A 20,528-nucleotide genomic window follows, 5' to 3' on the forward strand; every position below is an offset into this window, starting at 1 on the left:
TGCCAGTGCGCTTGGCTTTGTAGAGCAATCCCAGCAGATGGTGTGGGCAACTGTTGAACAAGAAAATAAAACAGAATTCAGAAGGAACTCTGACAGGGGAAAAAAAAAAAGAAGGCACTTTTTCTGGAGAAAGAAACCCTGTTGCATGTTTAGGTGATCTTCCCATCGGTTGTGCAGAAGTAGTGTGATTAACCATAGAAATCTTACTTGATTGTATCTAAATAAAACCACTTCTTTTGCTGGGATTGCCATTCAACAAAGAGTGCTCCCTTTCTGCATCCATGTGGGGTGACACACATTCATACTGTAAGGAATCTTCTACAGATTGGCTCTGTCAAGAGTGTGAGCTCATACCTGTTTGGGTTTTTTATAGCTACGTTTTTTTAAATTATGAAACAGCTATTAAAAAAAAGTCATTGGAAGAGTTATTTATGCAGGCTATCCTAGAGGAAAAAGGGTTCTAGAGTACTAGAATAGAACTCAGAAGTGACTGAGCTGAGTTCATGCAATTTTTTTCAAAGTTGCATTCCTAAATACAGTTTATAATTCAAATGATGGATGGATATTCCTTCGAAATTTTTCACTGTAGCAGCTGAAAAGTAACAGCAGTTTTCAAATTTTGATGTGATTGTAATGAGAAAAAATGAAACGCTAATTTGGACACACCCACCCACCCCATACACAGCACCCACCCCCACCCCCCCAGCTATTGATTATTGTTAGTTACACAATTCATTTATTTGTGTTACAGTTGTGATACTGATGCTGTTTTGGTGACTTGACACGCACAAAAGGATTCCTTGTGTAGTAATAAACACGGACAAAGATGATGTGGTCATGCCTGAAGATCAGGTTTCCAGGTGGCTAATTTTAGCTGCTTTCAGTGTGGTTGATGCCAAGGTCATCTTGATTTTCCTAAGGGCTTGGTGGAATAGCAAGAAATTGTTACGCTCTTGAGGCATATGGTACTTTGTATGTGCATCTTCTTGCAGGTGTGTACTAGTACAAAATAAAAGAATCATTCAAGTCATCGCAAATGTAAACCTTAGCCTTCTATTGTTTTAGACTAGTCAGGGTCATAATTTACTACTTAGTGGTAGCTGCTGTTTGGGTTGGGTGAGTAGTTGGGTGAAAATAATTTTAAAAGTGTGTTTTGTCTAAGTAAATCATGACAGTGTGACTCAACGAAAATTGCAGGGAAGGACATTACCAGTCCTTGGAGCATATCGAGAATGGATGCAACTCAGGAGAGATACTTAGTCTTAAAGATTCTGCGCACAGGCAGAATTGGAAGTAATATTTGTCTATCGTGAATGGCCATACTTACTGCAAGAAAGGTGTTCTTACAGTGAAGCGGTGTTTTCCTTATGGAACTGGTAAGGCAGGATTTGGGAGGGTTTTCTGGGAGGTAGAAGCTTTCTCTATGTTAAACTTGCCACCTTGCTGGGGCTTCCTTTGTAGTGATATGCAGAGGATGTGAAGAACCTATTGGTTATTGTGGAGCAAATTAAAATGGGTTTAGGCCTTTGAGGGGGGAAAAACCCCAGTGTCTGCAAGCATTGAGGGCAGTTTTGTGTCCTTGCTGTGAGAAGTACTGTTACGCCAGTAGAGGCCTTCGAATGCATGTCCTATGCAAACCACAACAAAATGTTGGAGAAATGCCTTTCTATGAAAAGCCAGCTCAGCAGAGTACTGCTAGCTGTTGGGAAGAGTGCTGTCATGATTCTGCCTCTCAATATTGTCTGGTAACTGGATTGTTTTTACGTCAGTTTAATTAAGATGCCATTCAGGCGTGTGGTGTTCCTTCTACTGCTGCAAGACAGCATGTCAAATTCTTTTGAAGGCTGCTGAGAAGATGCTCCCCTGGCTGCTGTGAATAAGGGCATATGTGGGGAGGTCTACAGCTGTTGTCTTATCTGTTCCACCCTCAGTATTTTTTAGGGCTAGCGCTTCCGTGCGAACAGCGGTGCGGCCTGTACCTGCTGCTGCTAATGGCTTTTGCAGGCGGCAGCAGTAGCATGGATTTGATGTGATTCCTGCCAGATTCCCTGCTGCCCACAGGATTGCGGGGAGCAGTGGCGAACTGACGGAAGGCTTGTTCATCGCACTCGGCTGCTGCTTGGCAAAGCTATTAGCAGCAGCAGATACCTCTGCGTGCAGACTCAAGACAACATTGCATTGGCTTATGTTCATTTATATTTGGTTCATTATCTTTGCAACCATGAAAAATAAAAAGCTATTTTTCCAAATTAGATTTTTAGTTTTTAAATATGTGGCTGCCTCAGGGTTTTCCTTTCCACCTCCTTCTATATGTTGGTCAGTTAAGAATTTATTTCTTAATGCTGATAGATGGAATGGCTTTGTAAGCGGTTGGCGAAAGGATATGGTCTCCTTTAGGATGCTTGATCTGCATCCCCTCTCAGTAAGGGGGAGGGGTATTTTTGGCATGGCAAAAGGCTTTGTCCTTTTTGTCGTAGATGCTACGTAGTTTTTGAAATTGTTTTCAGTGTGCATGATGGTTTATAACTGCTTAATTATTTTATAGCCACACATTTTTTTTGGAAGCATGAAATGATCATCAGAATAAAAGACCTCTGCTTAATTAGAGGATATTTGTTGCTGCAGACACTTGGATATCGTCCTCTGTCGTGCAAGCATATTTCTGGTCAGTCTAATCTCAAAACGCTAGTGTTAATTTCCAGTTTTGATTTTTGTGACAACAGTGGCTTCCTTGATGAAGGTTTCGTGGCAGCTTTATTTAGCTTAGAATGGCTGGCTGGTGCCTTCCTGCATCTTCTTAGGAATGTGATTTCCACATGGTTAAAAATGTCATAGCACAATTAAAAAAAATAATCTTGTTTGTGGTTTTTTTTTTAAACAAATAGCTTACTGTTTGTGCAGTGCAGGAGACATAAACAGAAGCAGTAGTATAGAGCAAGAAGCAGGGTCAGCCTGAGGAACTAAAACGTAGAGTAGCCCAGAATACTTACAATTCTACAGTAAGGAAGTAGTAGAAGTTGTTGAGGAGTAACTTGGGAAGCAGCTTTGAGCTCTGAGGAGAAGTAGCCTAAAAAACTTTGCTTTAAAGGAATAAAATATGTAGGAAGATTATTACAAAAGAATTATGAAAAAGCCACGATTTCTATATCGCCCATTTAATTATTAGGCAATTTTTGCTCGTTTCTGGTCCAGGAATGTGGAAGGACATACCAATTTCTTTTAAAAATCCTCTAACCGTACTGGCTTTAGTAGCATTTGGCTTAGAGCTGAAATTAGACCAAGAGTACATTAGGAATATTGGTTTTGTTTGGCTGATCGCAAAATGCAAAATGGTACATTATTTAGCATTTTTACTGAGTTATGAAAAAATAACCCTAAAGATAAACCACTGCAATTTGTTATAGCTACTGTAACTATAATGGAGAAGCATCTTGGCTAGAGTTCTCAAAAGTAAAATTAAAACTTAATAATTGTCCCTGTAATTAAGCCAAATATTTATGGAAATATCTTTGAATTTAAGCAGTATTGTTAAGAAAGGAATCTATGTCACCTATTAGTACCAATAGTGTTTTCAATGTGTACATTTTTAAATTAAACAGAAGTGAAATTCTGATGAAGTGTAAGGCCTAATCAATGATCTCTGAGTCTTTGCAACATTGTAAATTTTCTATGGAAAAACACATATAGATCACAAAATAAATGTATAAATATATATGAAGCAAAACACATAAAATTCTGATCTTTATTCACTTGTAGCGGGCTTCTGAGAATAAAAGGTATTGCTAGGACAGAGCTACACTGTCAAAAGCGACTTGGTTTTATTTCAATAACCCATCAAAAAAAACAATCATGCCTTCTTTTTTTGGTTTTATTTGAGCTGTTGACAACACGTATTTAAAAACTTGTCTGATATTTTAACATAGCACTTTAAGCTGACCTTGGAGCGGAGTTTGCTGTGCAGCCGGTGGCTGTGGGTGAGGAGGTACTGATGGCAAGGAGCCCTGCGTGGGGCAGAGGGGTCACACCGGGGGGCTCTCCCCTTTGCTGGGGGAGAATATGGAATATATATATATATATATATGTATATATACACACCCCTTCGCGGTTAGCTTATAGTAATGAAGTCCGTGTTAAAAAAAAAAAAAAAAAAGGTATGTTGGGGAGGCAGGTATGTTTGAGGGTGCAGACTCGGGGCTCAGGCAGGGTCCCCCCCGCCCGTTGCGAGAAGTGGGGGTGCACAGTCGGGGTGAAGTGCAGGGCAGAAAGCCCCCCGTTCCCACGGCTCCCCCTGCCAGCCAGCCTGGGCCGCGGGAGCGGGGCAGCAGGGGTTAATGCCCGGGCCACATGTAGGGAAGAGCAGCCCGTCGGGGGTTAAACTGCAGAGTCTAATGGAATAATAACGGGTAGCACCATCTGCTGGCCTACTTCCGCAGAAGGAGTCGGTATTTTTAACGACATCTCTAATATTCACGCCGATGCATTTTGATGCTTTGTGCGTTCGTTTCTTCGGGTGCTTTGTCGGAATCTGGCGGTCCGCGCCCTGCCAGCCCCGGTGAGCCCCGCCGTGGCGGGGAGGCGGGCGGGCCGGGCCCGGGCGGGCGGCGGGATCGGCGGCTCGGCGCGCCCGGGCAGGGCGATGTTGGTAAATCGCAACGCGTGTTTGTGGAGGCTTGCGCGTACCTCGGCTGCGGCTCGCTAAATAGGCCATTTAGCAATCTTCTTTCAATGCTTTTCTCTTGAGCACTGCCTGGGGTGCTGAAAAAGCAGAGGGCAAGCCTTTGTCTGACGCCAGAAATGTCTTCAGTGAAGAGGCCAAGAGGAAGGGTAAGTGAAAGCCTGAATGAGTGGGAGGAGGAGGGGTTCTTTGGGCTAAAAGGCTAATGGGATTGAATAACCTTCCTTATTACTGGCTGCTGCGGCGGGAGCCGTGCTGCATCGCCATCTTGAGCTCGTTGCCGTGTTCCCGGGGCCGGGTGACTCGCTGGAGCCTGCAGGCCTTCAGGTGGCATTTTAGCGAGCGGTCCCGCCCGCCGCGCGGCAGCCCCCGGTGAGGCGCGTAGAGAAAAGGTGCCCGGGGAAGTGCCCGGGCTTTGGCCAGAAAATGTGTGTGGAAATTCCCGGTGGCTTTTCTTCGTGCTGTAGGCAGAGGCGCATTTACGGGTGAGAACGTAACGTAACTGTTATCTGCTGGGCTTTTTGTCTGTTTGAATAGGAAATTCTTGCCATTCCTCGGAGGGGAAGGGGGGAGGGGAGGGAAGCAAAAACATGTCTCCTAGCCTGCTGGAAGGAGAGGCAGATAATCTGGGTATTGCCTTCCTAGTGTAAACAACTCTCCGCCTCGACGAAACAGTGATTAAAAACCTCCCAATAAAAGCGAGTCACGTTTTGTAAGACACTGACCTTACTGCTCTAAATAAAAGAAACACCTCTTCCTGATCTTTTTATGAATGTACAGCTGCGTAATTTTCCTTTTGGTTTTATGGTTTGTTTGTTGTTTTTTGGGGGGTTCTGTTTTTTTGGTTTTTTTTATCTCGATTTTGTTGGAGCATCTGTTCAGTGTAGCACTGAGTTAGCCTGGCAGATCTTTCCTCTGCTCTAAGGTAACTGTGGTCCCGGTATCTTACAAAGGTCAAACACCGATGCCGTTACCTTCGGGAGTTCTTTGCTTTTTCGCCTTTTAAGAGAAGGACATGTATGGGAGATGTTGGAGACTGTGCCGAACGTATGGGAACGCCGGAAAGGTTAAGCATTGGTTTCTCTAACTGCAGAGGTGGAAGGAACGCTGAGAGAATTTTTAGATATTTTTTGCAGATTTTTTTTTTTCCCAGTACGTGGATTGGTTATTCAAAACCCAGAATTGATGTAGTTATTCTGAAACCCACGCCATTCTGTGGTATAAACAGAATTCCTTCTTTTTTGCGTCTGCGTGAGTCCCTGCCACTTTAATTTTTTTAGAAATGCATACCCACATGAAAAATATTTGCACTTTTTCTTTCAAGAAGTGCTTACATTCTTAAAATAAGGTGATTTTATTTACTTTTTGTCTTCCGCTACAGCCTCCTTCTTCCAAGAAGACTGATGGTTCAGGATCATGTACTAAGTTGCAGAATACCCAGGTGAGGGCAATGTCTGAAAAGAAGCAGAAGAAAAAAGCAGACTCAGAAAGTAAACAAGAGAAGGCAAATCGCATAATATCCGAAGCGATTGCAAAAGCAAAAGAGAGAGGAGAGAGAAACATTCCACGGGTAATGAGTCCTGAAAACTTCCCCAGTGTTTCAGCTGAAGGAAAAGAGGAGAAGAAGGGTAGAAAAGTTAAATCCAAACCGAAGGACAAAGAGAGCAAAAAGCCGAAAACTGGTTCCTCATCCAAAATTAAAGAGAAAACAAAAATTGGGTAAGTAGAATGAAGTGTTTTCTTCTCTTTGAACTCTAAATCCTTGATTAAAGTGAAAACTGCTTACTGATAATAAAATGTTCTCTGCTGCCAGCCTACACAAAAATCTTCTTGATTAAGTCCATGTGTGGACTCTCTCATTCAGGAACAAGAACGCCCTGTTTTCTGTTTGGATAAAATGATTGTAGGACTGTCCTTTTGAAAGGAATTATTTTAAACTCATAATCTGAAATATTCTGTACTTACTTTGAGGCAGAGACAAGACCACAGTATCTTTCATCTAGTGTTGTAATCAGTTCCGACTCCAAATTAAGTTTATCTGATACTATAAATGCTGTCTTATCGGTTTTGGCATGTATCTTTAATACAATGTGCATGATAAACTGCACAGGGAGAAACTGGAAGCTTAATGAACTTGTTAGCAAGTGAGTATTCTTACAGATACCGCATGTATCAAGAGCGAAGTGCATATTGGGAAATTTGCGTTGTAAGCACTTGGTAATCTTCAGTCATATCATTTTAATCTGTCCTCTTAAAAATTTTGCAGACTCAGTTGGGTCAAGCTGGGTGGATACCTTGGTTTAAGGTGCTTGCTCCAAGGGATTCAGTAGGTGGCCCATCTTCTGGCTCAAGAGCTAACCCAGGTCTCCTGTATACCTTTAAAGGAAAGTAATTGATGATGTTAAGTATGTCAGTCAGAACTTGGAATGGAAATCTTTGCTACAGTCTGATTTTTATTTTTTATGAACATGCTCTTTTTGCGGTAACGGAAATATTAACTGGTATATCTCTCCAAATTTAAATGTCTCATATACATATGTATATCCTAATGTATACGGAGCAGAAATGAATGTTCTTTTAATCAGCCCGTTTCTCTGCTTTTTCTTTTTCTTTTTTTTTTTTTCCTCCTCAAGATCAGTGTTTTTCTTACATGTTCAAAGTAAACAACTTCCTGGAGAAGTTATGCTGTAGTGTAAAGGTTACTGCTTTAAACTCAACTTCATTCTTGACGTGAACTTTCATGGTTTTAATTTTTTTCCCTCCTGGTTGTGGGCTAGCATTGAGTGCTGCTTACAACACTCCTTAGCACACTGTATAGTGCTTCCTTTTTTTCCTCCATCGTGTTTCAATTGGGATTTTGGATGTGTACTTCCAAAGCTGATTTCACTTTTGTGTTTCTGAATTTACCTCTGTTCTGTAACAGACATTTGGTGGGTCTGTCTAATCGGAAAGCTTGCACACTCTTGTTTAGCTTGTGTTGGTTTCCTGAAGCTTTATGTGAATTGCCTTTAGTGTCCTTTTTATTCATTCTTTTGGATAATTAACAAACCTTGCCAAAGTATCGTCCTTATGCTTAACTACGTAGTTCCCACAATACATTTACTGGTTTTAATCAGAAAAGCGAAATAAACTGTTACCGTCAATTTATATTTCTGCGTTCAGTTTTCTGTGTTCATGAAACACTTAGCTGTGCACATCAGTTAGGATCAGTTATCAAGATTTCATGAGACGGTGCCAGCTGAGAAAGAGATGTTTCTCGAACTGTGTTTTTAATCGTGGTGTTTGTTCTTGAACCAAAGCACAGTGAAGCTGGTAGAGTGACTCCCATATAATTATGCATGGTCAACTTTTCATAATTTTGCATTGAGCTGTGCAGATTTGCCTCCCCATTATTTACCAGTTTAATCAACTAATGCTCTAGTCAGCGTTCTGTTTATCATGCTGCCCAGTATTGCTTTAGCTACGTGGGACATGTCTCTAAAGATTTTAGCAGTCATCGTATTAAAGGGCAGTGAAAAGGGCAGTGAAGAGAGTCTTCTAGAGCCACATGCTACAGATTTTTTTAGAATTTCTGCGTATTTTGGTGGGCAGCAGTAAATCAAATGCTTTGAGGCATCCAGACAGCTTTGTCTGTTGTTATGTTGTGTTATCACTGTTTTTTGTTATTTATATAAATACATAAAATATGAACTGTTTAGCAACAACATCTGCTACAGTGGTTTTGAAGAGCAGTAATTGCAGGAAGGCCTTGATTATTTTTTTTTTAAAGGGTAATCTTACCAGACTGTTCTCTATGCAGATGTATCTATTGATCTTATATAAGAGCATTTACTATGGAGTGGCTATGCTTCTTGCTTCACAACTGGTTAAAAAAAATGTGTAATTAATAACATTTGTTTTATTTAGAGGAGAAGAAAATTAAATCCAGTAACTAGTAAGGGTCTTAGAAGGTTCAACAATGCTTCTAAAGATTTCTTCCTATCTTACATGCTTAAGAAAATATTTCTTAACGAGTCTAAGCACATCCTGGAAATTATTATGTCAGAATAGGATTGGGATTTTAAATGTGTGGGTTGCTACATTGGTTTTCTCTATCTTGAAACAAACCCGGGCTAAATCTTGGAAGAAAATGTTGCCATGATAAAATAATACCTTTAGAACCCAAGTGTTGTATTGGGCAAGGGGAAGGGGAGGACATCAATTCTATGAAAATTTCTTGTTTTCTCTGGAATTAAGGATTTCTGAGATTGGTTCAAAATTGGAATAAAAAATTACTTTTCTTTTTCTTCTTTACTGAATAAAGAGAAGAACTAAAAAAAATAGTCAGGTTGTATTTATGATATTGTTTGCATTTAAGCACAAAAAGAAACTCGCAAGACAGTAAAAAAAGATAAACAAACAATTTCCAACAGTTATAAACTGTTATCAACTGTAATTCTTCTACAAGCGGTACCATCATGAGTAAAACCTTACAGCCAATAAAGATCTGTAATAAAAAAAGAATAAGCCTTTGTCTTTCCGTTTCGCTGTGATATGTCCATCCCAGATGAGTATCTTTCTTTTCAGTGTTCTCCATAGCAAACACCTTTGACTTGCAGTAATGGTTAGCTGTCCTGATTCAGTGTGGATTCTGAGAGCCACACTGGTGTGGGAGGTGTTGCGGAGTTACATGTGTTTGGGAAGATCTGGGCAGAAGCATGTTTCAGGTGATTCCTGTTTGATTGCGGGCTAGTATAGAGTTGAAAGAGCAGGAACTGCTGAGAATTGCATTTATTTTTTATTTTTTTTTTTTAGTTTTGGGAAGTGTTTGGAGACTGGCTTTGATCTGATCTTTGACATCACTGCTAGCATCAAACATAGCCTATCCAATACAAGCACAATTATACCTTCTCTAATCCAGCATTCAGCAAGCTCTTGGTGATTGCAGACCTCACTGGGATCTTAGAAGGGTCCTGTCTCTGTAGCATGTCCTGTGTAGCACCTCCTGCATTGCTTTTGAGGAGAATTTGCAGAGTTACACAGTTGTCAGTCTGTGAAAATGATAGGTTCTACATCCTTGATCTCTAGCTTTAACAGTAGTTGCTAAACAGACCTTGATAAGTAAAATTACCTTGTAGCAGGCAGTAGGAAAAGAAAAAAGAAAAAAAAAAAAAAAAAAAAGTGTGCTTTTAAAAGTAATATAATGCAGTTTTCACTGAAATTGAGTAGGCCCCATCTAGGATCAAGATGAGTTTTCACTGCTGTGTCTGAATTTAGGGGATACAGGCGACAGGATGATTTTTTTTAAGTCATCCCATCCTGTCATCCGTCAGTGTCGTGTGTGTGTGTCATCATCCCCTGGCTTTTTTTTTTTTATTAAACATAATTGGTATGTGTTTGGCGGCTTCATGTTAACTGTTTACATTTTCCTTAGTGATTCTGTTGAGATGTAAGTGTACTGAAAAAATTTACAGCATGATTCTTTACAGTTTACCATTGCTAGTTATAAATTACTAGCAGTTTCTTTTTAGGCAGGCTGTAGTTCCTTTCTAAAGGTGGGCATTAAGCTTTTTAATCCTCTGACCTCTTGAAGTCAAAGAAATAATGCTTGTTAGTTTCAGTCAGATGGTTTAGAACTAGATTCAGTAATTAGTAAAGTTTCTGTGCTTTGAGCATTGGTGAAGATAAATGACTGAATTCTGTTATTACCAAGAACATTTTAAGCATATGACAAATTATTAGAAGAATGCATGTGTAATATATTTACTGTTACCAAATTAAGTAACCAGTTTGCTTTATGTGTTGATTACTGATCAAGTTAAATCTTCAAAGGTAACTTACTTGACAGTATTTCTGAGAACTGCAGAACCACTTTTCATAGCCTGGCTATGTGCATTGATGTTTAGGAATCATTTAAGCCCTTAATATTTTTGCATAGCATTTGTTTCCATTTATAAGCTTTTTCTAACTGGTTATAATTCTGTTTCTTCCATGTAAGGTCATGCATATTTAAACGAAAAAATCTACTTCTTAACACTTGATATGAAGGATAGAAGAATTATGAGTTTGTGAACATTCTGTTGTTCAAAAAAGTAGATTGGCATTTAGGTTTTATAGCTCTTAATGTATTCCCACCTACTCAAACATAAAATTAAATATCATGGCCCTGATGAAAAGCAGCAGTTCTGCATTGGTGATGTAAAGGACAGTATCAGTAGACTGCATTTAGGATAGGATTTTTTTTTTTATTACTGCATAGTTTAAATAAATAAATCCCCCAATCCTAAGAATTTTTTACAGATGTTTGATTCAGGGTGGTAGTCCTTAAGTTCAGAACCGTTTCTGGTTATCAGAAATAGCTGTATTGTTTCATGTGCTAGAAGACCAATGGTAGATTATTTTAAATTTTTTTTAATTAACCCTTACTTTAGGCAGTAATGAATGCAGCAAGTCCTGTGTGATCTTAATCACTACTCAAATCGGTGAATGTCCTTGTTGCCTTGAAGTAGGTCTCTCATGGCATGTATTGTTTACAAGACAGAGCATTTTTAGGACCTAAGACCCTGACGGAAAATCCTGATGCAATCGTTTGTTGATATGATGGTGTTAAGATGGTTTGAAACCTTTGTGAACTCAGCAGCAGGAGACATGGTGGGGGGACCTGTGTGGAAAGCCAGTGATTCACCTGTTATGCTGGTCCTCTGTCATTTAAATTTAAATGCCAGAACTCGAAGTGAGTTACCTAAAGGCAGACATTGTGCATTGTCTTTTGTTTCATGTAAGTCAGGCAAATGTGGGCTAATAGGCCTGTGCACAAAGGGAGGAGATGCTCACTGAGTCTTTTTGTTCTGTTAGATCTTAAATTTCTGTCATGATCAGAAATGGCACACAGACTACAAATTTGATCATCCTTCTGGGATGTCTTTGCATGCACTGAGCTGTGACTCCTTGGTGAAGGTCTCTCTGCTCCCAGGTTCTAGTTTTAATGCATAAGTTGGGTCTGAGTTACAGAGTCTTTTAAGTTTCTACTGCAAAATACATGAATGCAAAATAGCGTGGCCTTATCGAGTAAATAAGTAAACGCTTGTTTGTTCTCTTGCATCCGTATTCCAGTGTTGTCTGAGCTTCATGGCTGTTGGTTCCAGTAAGACTCTAGGAGTGATTTAAAAATCTGTGCACAATCCAAAAGTTATTAATTTGAACTATAACTGGAGGAGATAGTGGCTAATTTTAGTGTGTTAGTATTATGTATTAAATATATGCTGAAAGAATAAGAGCAACAGTTTTTATATCACTAGTTTAACTCTCATTCCGAGAGGATACACTGTGTTGTCAAGAAAATAATTGGCTTTGTATTTTGCGAATAGATAAGACTTAGCTAAGTTTTTAGTGCTAAAAGTGTACAAATGCTGTTGATGACCGTTGCTAGTAATACAACACAGTGCTTTGACTGCAAATTCAAATATTCAGGAGAGGGCTTTGGACGCTAATAATTAGTTATTTGGTGTTTCTCTGCTTTGGGAAAATTGAAGTGAAATGATTTATTAAAGGCATGCATTGAAGGCCAACAATACTTATTATTTCTTTGCAAGCCTAATAAATATTTGCTGGTTTTCTTTACTCTCTAATACTTCCCCATGTTTACTATTTGGAAGGTTTTGAAAACCGTTCTTTGGAATTTAAAAGCTCTTCAAAGTACTGACAATTCTTCCATCACATTCTCTGCTATCAAATGGAAGGGTGGGAAGGGAGCAGATTCTTAGTAGTTCTTAATTTATAAGAAAAAGTTGCAATGCTTCTCAAGTAGTGGTTCCTGGTGGTCTTGCTGATACTTAATGTCTTGCAGTTTTATGGATCTAAACCGCGTTAAGAGCCTTGTGCTAAGGGTCAGAAGTAATAATGGCTCATAAGACAGCTTCTTTTAAATTTTTTCCATTGGTATAAGCTCCTCAAGATCTTTAGTTTCTCCTTCTAGGAGGAAATACATATATAAGGAATCTTATGCTGTCTAATCATTAAAGTATTTCTAGATGTTAAGTAATAAGATGCATTTTAAATTTGAAAAGGCAAGAGAAGGTGAAATTGGAATGGAGTCTAGTGATACTATTTATTCTGTGTCTGCAGTGTGCCGTTTCCTTTTCATAGAAACAGAATAGATAGTTTCTGTTCAGAACAGTTTGTTTCGGGGTGGAAAAGGGATTTTAGCCAAGGATCTTCGTGCTTTCATGCAGAAATTTATAAACTGGCAAGAGAACTTGTGCTCTCAATGAAAAATTTTCACAGAACTGATCCAGTTTACAAGCTTCTGAAAATCATTGTTTTCACATAGCAGATTTTTTAGAGGTTTTGGGCCAAAATATGAGCAGATTGCATTTTTACTAATAAAAACGCGTGACTTTAGCACCATACTGTCGTTCAGAAACTTTGATAGCAAGGAGCATTGTGATTCTGGGCACTGGATCAGAAAGAAGTGAAACTGTGCATTTATTCCTCACATTGGCACCGTATCTGTATAAAGGAGGAAACATTCTGATCTGCAACATGTAGAGAAGATGTTAAAAAAAAAAAAAAAAATCAGGAGGATGCTTGTGAAGAGAAGTACAGGGAGTAGGCAACACAAGATGAAGATAAGACACAAAAGCTGACAGAGAAGTGGAACATTATGTGTAAGACTGCAGGGGCAGAGCAGGAGTTGAACACGAGGGAGGGACTACAACTACAGAGGAGAAGAGGAAAACATGTGCAAGGGAAGGTGTAACTAGAGAGCAGTCTAATCATAAAAAACCCCTATATTCTATACCAGAATGTCCTTAAAATCCTCTGTTATTTGATGGATGCCACTACAACTCATAGTAAAATAGTCGTGGCCATGGGCTTTTTGAATCCAAAAGGAACTCGAGTCTAAAATATTAGGCAGTAGTGCATGAAATGAGGCTGAAGTGTGGTTGCATGGATATAAATGCTTAATATAGCAACATGCATTTGTGAAGCATTTTATTCTGCCATTTTACACAAAGAGGATCAAAATTTGGAATGGGTTTCCGAGGGAGGTGTCAGCCTTGGAAATAAGAACTGGATTGAACTGAGCAACATAAAAGAACTCTGAAGTTGGCTTTGAGTAGGGACCAGATGTCCTCCAGAGACCTGTTCCAGCTTGACTTGTATCTCAACACTTTTTTGATGAAAGAACGTGTAGTTATCCTTTTTTCTTTGTTGTTAGTAGTCTTGTTGTTCATTTAAAAATCAATATGTGTATCACATTCACTATCATCTCTACATACCGTACATTCATTTGCTCCGTATCAGAGAAGACTTGGAATCTTAGTGGTCAAAAAATAATTATTTACACATTATGGCATGTGAGTTCACTGGATTGAATATACTCTATGTCCAGTTATTTCAATTAAAAGATCAGCAAGGGACGGGTAGAGATCAGCACAGCTTGTTGCACTTAATAACATATGGATAAAGTTTAGAAGAGCACATACCCAGTTGAGACCAGAGTTTCATCTAGGCTAGTATCCTCTCTTTAGCAATGGCCAGAAGTGGATGCAATGGGAAGAATTTAAGAGCAGGGAAAACATACATGATACTTCTTAATATTTTCCCCAAACTCAAAAGATGCAAACCAGGATCTTTGTGGGATAGCTGCTGTTTCACAAATTTGCTGGTCTTCCAAGGTATTCTCACTCAAAAGTTTTATTGGCTTTCCCTTTAAATCCATGTTAAATTTTAGTATCTACAGTTCCATTTAACAAGCTCAGAAGTTCAATCACAGTGCGCCTTGTCTGCATCACTTTGGAATATATTAGCTAATTTGACATATTAGCTGACAAGTGCTAATGTAACACTTAATTTCTATGAAACAAAGTGAGATGAAAATGGGAAAAGTGCTTTATCCAAGTCCATCACCAGGAAGAGTTATCTTGGACAAATACCCAAGCATCCAACAGTCTTAAAGAAGGAAAAAAGAATCCGAATCAGAGTTTGAAAAGTGAGGAGAAAAAAACTCCCATACTACTCTTGAAGACAGTAGGAAAGCCAGTGTGTTCCATGTTGAAATTATTTTCTGCAATTATAAACATGTTTTCTAAGTAATAATTAAGCTGAGAACACCTAATGAAAAGCAGTGACTTGAGGACCAGACTTTTCTTCTCAGTCAGCAGCTCTGTGAACAAGCAGATCTGTGATTATGCTTACTGCAGCTTAATTTCAACATGCATTCGTCAGTGTCGTTCAGTTCATACTAGAAAAATACAGCAGTGGAAAATGTTTTCTTTGGTGGGTTGGTTTTTTTGTTTTGTTTTGTTTTTTTTTTACCTTTCCACTGAAGGTGCCTAGTGATTACATACTAAAAACCAATGAAAACGTTCATTGCTTCTTAAAATATGCCTGTGATACTTTGTAAGCCATGTTGCTTTAACTATCCATAGTGTTTTGGTAATTCTTAAGATTTTCATTTCCTGTGTGGTCTGTTACGTGGTACAAAATGTGACAGTTCTCTCACTTGGGACACTTGCAAAGAGAAGCAAATGAGATACGAGTGTTACAACCACTACCTTCTCATCAGCAGTTTTTCAGATGACCAATGTATTTGATGTAAAATAAGTTTTATTGTCTGTGTGAAGTCTTGGGTTCTGTAAAATAGCAGAAGAGGCTTGTATGCTGGAACAGTTACCTTATTTTCTGTTACATAGTTTTGATGATTGATACTATGCAAAATACATATTTTAGGACAGCTCTTTATCTGTGGATTTTACTGGATAGTTTGTCATCATTCTGCAATGATGCCACTGAAAACATATTTAAAGAGGAGTATTTGGCACATTTCAAATAGGAAAAAATAAATATTTTGACACCCTTTAGTTAAAAACAAGTCAAATGAATTGATACTGTGATTTACAGCTTGACCTTTAAATCTGAACAACAAAATAATTGGTGCTTTTTCATTAGAATTTAATGAATTTATCCAACATAATATTGGTTCTTAACATATTCTGAGATGTTCTAGGATTTCTTACAGATAAAACTACTGGAGTTGGAATACAGCTGCTTCTTTACTTCTTTCTTTTAGAGGCAAAAAGGATTCATGCATTTTTACCATTGAATGATTTATTTAAACATAAACATTTTGCATGTCAGACAGCTATAGACAATGATCTAAAATCATTCAAAGCTAACTTTTTATGTAAAAATAAGAGAAGATACATTTCATAATAGTGGGGGTTTTATGATAAATCACTTACTGTCATCATCTGCACATGGTATTTATGCTAAATTTGTATAGTTTACCGTTGTCAGTTAAATATTGGATTTTGCATCTGTCTTAGTCATGTATAGATTTAAAATATGTATGATGCAGAGGAGTTTGCAATAGTAAGGTAACTGCTTCACTGTAGAGAAACTCAGTAACGGTAGTAGAAAATACTGTCTACTGTACAGTTGTACCTTTTTGTTTGGAGGTACATTTTTCCTTTTTCAGTCAGCGGTGCTTCCTGAGTTTTGTATTAAGAAAAACATGGGAGTTGCTAATCGATGCAGCATTACTTTTAATCTTGAAGTTAAGTAGACTAGTATACGGCATTTACTTTGATGTTGTGTTTTTTCCCTAACAGAAAGCTAATCATCACACTGGGTAAGAAGCAGAAAAGAAAAAATGAATCTTCAGATGAATTGTCTGATGCTAAGCAGACTACACAGCGGCCATTGAAAGATGAAGACTCACAGGTAAGTAGTCAGAATTTTTCCCTTTTAAATTTGTACGTGTTGTTACTTCTGCAGGTCTCTTTTTTCCCATCTCTCCGAGTAGTTACACTCCTTGTGACGCTGTGACAGTTATTCTCTCACTGCTGTCTGTCTCTCATAGGTATTATCATTTTCATTATCGTACATTATCAGCAGCTTTTCCCAGTTGAAAATCAGAAAATCCTACAGGTTGAGTCCCCTTTCTGAAAAGGGACATCAACGCCCCGCTGGTACCTGTTCCATTTTAGCGCAGAGTTCCATAGATTTGAGACTGCAGGTGCTTATCTATTGAGCTGACCTTGAGTTAGACCTGATCCTTACTTGGGCTGACTTTACGAGGAAAATGCAAAGATTGCCTAATAGGCTGGGCTCTTAGCAGTGAAACTGGCTCTTTGAGAACATTTAAAAGGCTTGTTTCAAGCTTTCCTGTTTTTTCTGGGTTCTGCTTCTGTAGAAACTGAAAGAATTGGCTTCCTGTAATCTTGGATTTGAAGGCAGCGATGGTCAATATGCTGATAGGCTCTAGTTGCGTGTGGAATACTTCTGAAGGAAGTGCCGGATCAAGAGATGAAGTGGTAGAATCATTCCCTTGAGGAGTATCTCACTTGTAACTCTTTCTGCAGTTTTTTCGTAATTGCCCTGGTATAATAGTAGCATAGCTAATTGTTTACAAAACTTACGCGCAAAGAAGTATGAACTGTTCATAAGAGATAATATCCTGTTTATGTGTATCTTAGGAGCAGGATTACAACTTTACTTTAGGGCAAACTCCATTAAAAGTAAGGTTATACGCTGGAAGTGCACAGGTTTTTATCCTGTGGCGGTGTCATCCACAGAGATGGAATCAATATTCGAAATAAGGTGATGTTGAGTAAAAATGAATTGCCTTATTTGATGACAATGTCAGAAAACAGTTATGAGATACTGAGTTGACCTTTAGTATTTCACTGGTGATAATGCTGGCGGGGGGGGAAGATCAGAAGCAATTTTTCAGAATGACTTTTTATTAACTTAAATGATAGTTTGTCTTAGATGAAGGTTACCTGGAAAGGAATGTGAAATTATTTATTTCCCAGGGAATTTGTCTTGGTATAGAATGTCCATTTAGTACGCTGAAGGAGGTGACGGCAGTTTTGCTGGTTCTGAAGTACTGTAACTTATCAATAGTGTTCAGTGATCAGATAGGTATAAATTTGTAGGCCAACAGATATAGTTCAAAAGACTTAAAGGTATTTTGTTTTTTCTCATTGTCTTTGGGTTTTTTGATATTTGATTTTTAGCATGACGAGGGTCGTCTTCAGTTCTAGTGCGAGGAGAACAGGGAGTATCATCAAATGCATGATCCCGGTGTGAAGGGAACAGAGAGCAGAGATAGTAAGGGGTGGCACGGGTTAGAAAAACTTTCAGCAGCGTGACACAGCACTGCCCTGTCTACTTTAAGAGGAGTTTGGGAGAAGTGTAACAGGAAAGACAAAAGTTGTATTATTCATTAGTTCATTCTCTCTTTAGTTTTTGAACATTTTAATGATGTTCTTTTCGTACTGCAAATAGGTGTCTATTTCTAAGCTCCGGAGGGCAATTTTAGGTCTTTTTCATTCCCTAATTCATTTTGTATGCTTAGTTTCACAGTAAGTGTCTTCCTTAAATACGTTGATTTATTTCTTGGAAAAACGTGTGGTGCTACTTTCTTCTGTGCCTTAGAGCTTTGTTTATGACCATTCTTCTAGGCTCAGGGGAAGTTTGTTGGTTTTGGTTTTTTTTCAAACGACTGGGGTTATGTATTTATATGTCGGAGAACGTGTCTGTTGATGTTTTGTTCATCACTTCGTATTTTAAGAAAAGACATACTGAGAAGGATTGAGAATGCCAATTAATGCCTCATTAGGTTTTGAAAAATCCAACAAATGCTTAATGAGTAAAACTTTAGCGTGGTTCTTAATCCTTCTTTTCCGAATTCATACGTCATTTTGCATTGCTCCTATTAGCTGACACTTTAAAAATAAATACATAAAATCTACCCCTTGTCAGCAAACTGTTGACTTGACTATAATGTGACATTCTATGTCACATTAATGTGCCTGTTTAAAATTGAAGTTTCTTTTTATGCTAACACCCCACCCTGCATACAGTCAACTTTTTACTGAAAAATACCTAATCTGGCTACGTTACTGTGGAAATCCATTTGAGTAGTTTCATATATGTAGCTTCTCCAGATGAATGGTGATGCCTATTCTTTGGTTTTTACTGTGTATGTGGTATTTCTGCTCTACCTTACTAAAAAACTTAAAATGTTTCTACTATACCTAACTAAAATACTTATAGCATAGCTAGGTCTTTTACCAGATACCAGCCAGACCAAGTTAACAGTCAGGAAGAAAGTTCCTGTGCTGCAATCTTACTGTTACTTACTGGTTTCAGCAGAGCAGATATAATGACCGCAGGATTTTGGGTTTTGTTCTGTTCACAACTTCTTCTTCTTCTTCTTCCAACTGATTACTGTGGTGTATTGCACCACAGTAAGTGTATTAAGTGGCTTTCCCTAAACAAAAATACGTCTTGCTGTGTTGTTCAATATAATTAATTTATTTTATAGAGACTGTTTTACTTAGGTGATTTTATCTTTGTTCTCTAAAGCAGATTGCAGTGCTTTCAAATATTGGCTGACTAGTTTGATTCTTCTGTCATTATCTGTCTAATGGATTTACAAATTAACCTTATGGTTAAATACGCAGTGTCCTGTATAACGGTACTGAAGGGTGGAAAGGTTATGCAATATCCTAATAATCCAAGTATTTTAAACTTAAACAGTGAGTGAGAAGGAATTACTTTCTTAGACTGAACATTATTTCTGCAACTGGAACTTGTTATCCTCAGATTCTTGCAGAAACAGGAGTGGAAGATGGGAGAGAGAAACCACAAAGTAAGCCAAACACTGCTGTTAAACAAGCTTGATTAAGGTGGAGGAGAAAACAAATACATTAACAAAGCAACAGGCTTTATTAGCCATCAAATCAGGCTTCATCACCAATCTGACCAATGGGATCTAATGAAAATCTTCATAATTTTTTTTATTTATAGGACTGTTGCACAGTAGAGATGCTTCAGCATATTTTGTATCTTTAATAGAACGGTAACACACTACTGTTACGTTGCATTATGGAACTGCTGTTGAAATACTGATGCTTATGGGAGATCTGTTATATGCCCGCTTTGCTTCCATACCCTGAAAATATTGTTCTAGGCTTGCTTTCAAACTCTAAAAATAAAAGTAGCAAATGTTTATATGAAACAGAAAAAAAGAAATTAATTTATCTAGAATAGTATGTGGCTACTTCTGTCCCTTTGTGATTCACATGCTTCATGTTTTCTATCAAACGTTGGCCTTCGGTTTTACATGTAAGTGTTGCTTATAGTTTCCCAGCACTTGCAGTTCATGTTAGAGGAAATTTTTGGTGACACTTCTGTTTTTATTCGCCTGCATGCAGAAGAGAAGATCAAATCGTCAAGTTAAAAGGAAAAAATATGCTGAAGAAGGAGAAGGAAAACAGTCGGAAGAAGAAGCTAAAGTATCTGTGAAAATCAAAAAGAATTCTGCCCCTTTACCTGCTGAACAGCCTTTACAGTTATTTGTGGTAAGTAAAAACTGGCTTGGTCTGTAGTGGGACCTTCTCATTTCTCTCATGGAGTTCAGTGAATAAAGCTCCTAATTTGGAAGGAATACATTGTTATTACTAAGCCACGGTTCATTTAATGTGACACCTTGCTAAGATCTTGAAAACTGGAAGAAATTGCTTACTACTGTGTTTTCTTTTCTGTTATAAACAGTCATTAGCTGAAGGATGAGGCTAAGGCTAGGTATGTCTCAAATAATGTGCTACGCTCTGTAGGCATATGGAAAACCTGTATGCTGATAAAAAGATGACTTTCAGAAGTATAACGTTAAATGACCCTATGGGGATCTCTGCTTATTGAGATTTTTAAAAACGATACTCATTCCTTTTTACCCCCCTTCAGGTCTGCACTTCATTGTTTAACTTGTGCCAGCTCTGGTACTCAAACTTGCTGTTGAGCCATTCTAGGTAAATAAAGTGGCAGGAAAGAAACAGGAAAAAAAGTGTTCATGAGAAGT

General features: G+C 38.3%; 1 protein-coding gene across 9 annotated transcripts in view; it reads left to right on the forward strand.

The window, feature by feature from the left end:
• Nucleotides 1-20,528, forward strand: part of CHD9 (chromodomain helicase DNA binding protein 9) — a 99,469-nt gene that overhangs the window by 37,146 nt on the left and 41,795 nt on the right. For 6 of the 9 annotated variants that reach the window (XM_040614950.1, XM_040614954.1, XM_040614951.1 and 3 more), the window contains 3 exons: nt 6,057-6,394; nt 16,270-16,381; nt 19,885-20,031. In XM_040614950.1, the coding sequence (XP_040470884.1) occupies nt 6,057-6,394; nt 16,270-16,381; nt 19,885-20,031 (597 nt within the window). Of the gene's footprint in view, nt 1-4,591; nt 4,825-4,940; nt 5,161-5,499; nt 5,601-6,056; nt 6,395-16,269; nt 16,382-19,884; nt 20,032-20,528 lie in introns of those variants that run through there. The other 3 variants (XM_040614955.1, XM_040614956.1, XM_040614958.1) reach the window with 3 other exon arrangements.

Source organism: Falco naumanni, chromosome 15 (assembly GCF_017639655.2).
Source record: "Falco naumanni isolate bFalNau1 chromosome 15, bFalNau1.pat, whole genome shotgun sequence".
Lineage (NCBI taxonomy): Eukaryota > Metazoa > Chordata > Aves > Falconiformes > Falconidae > Falco > Falco naumanni.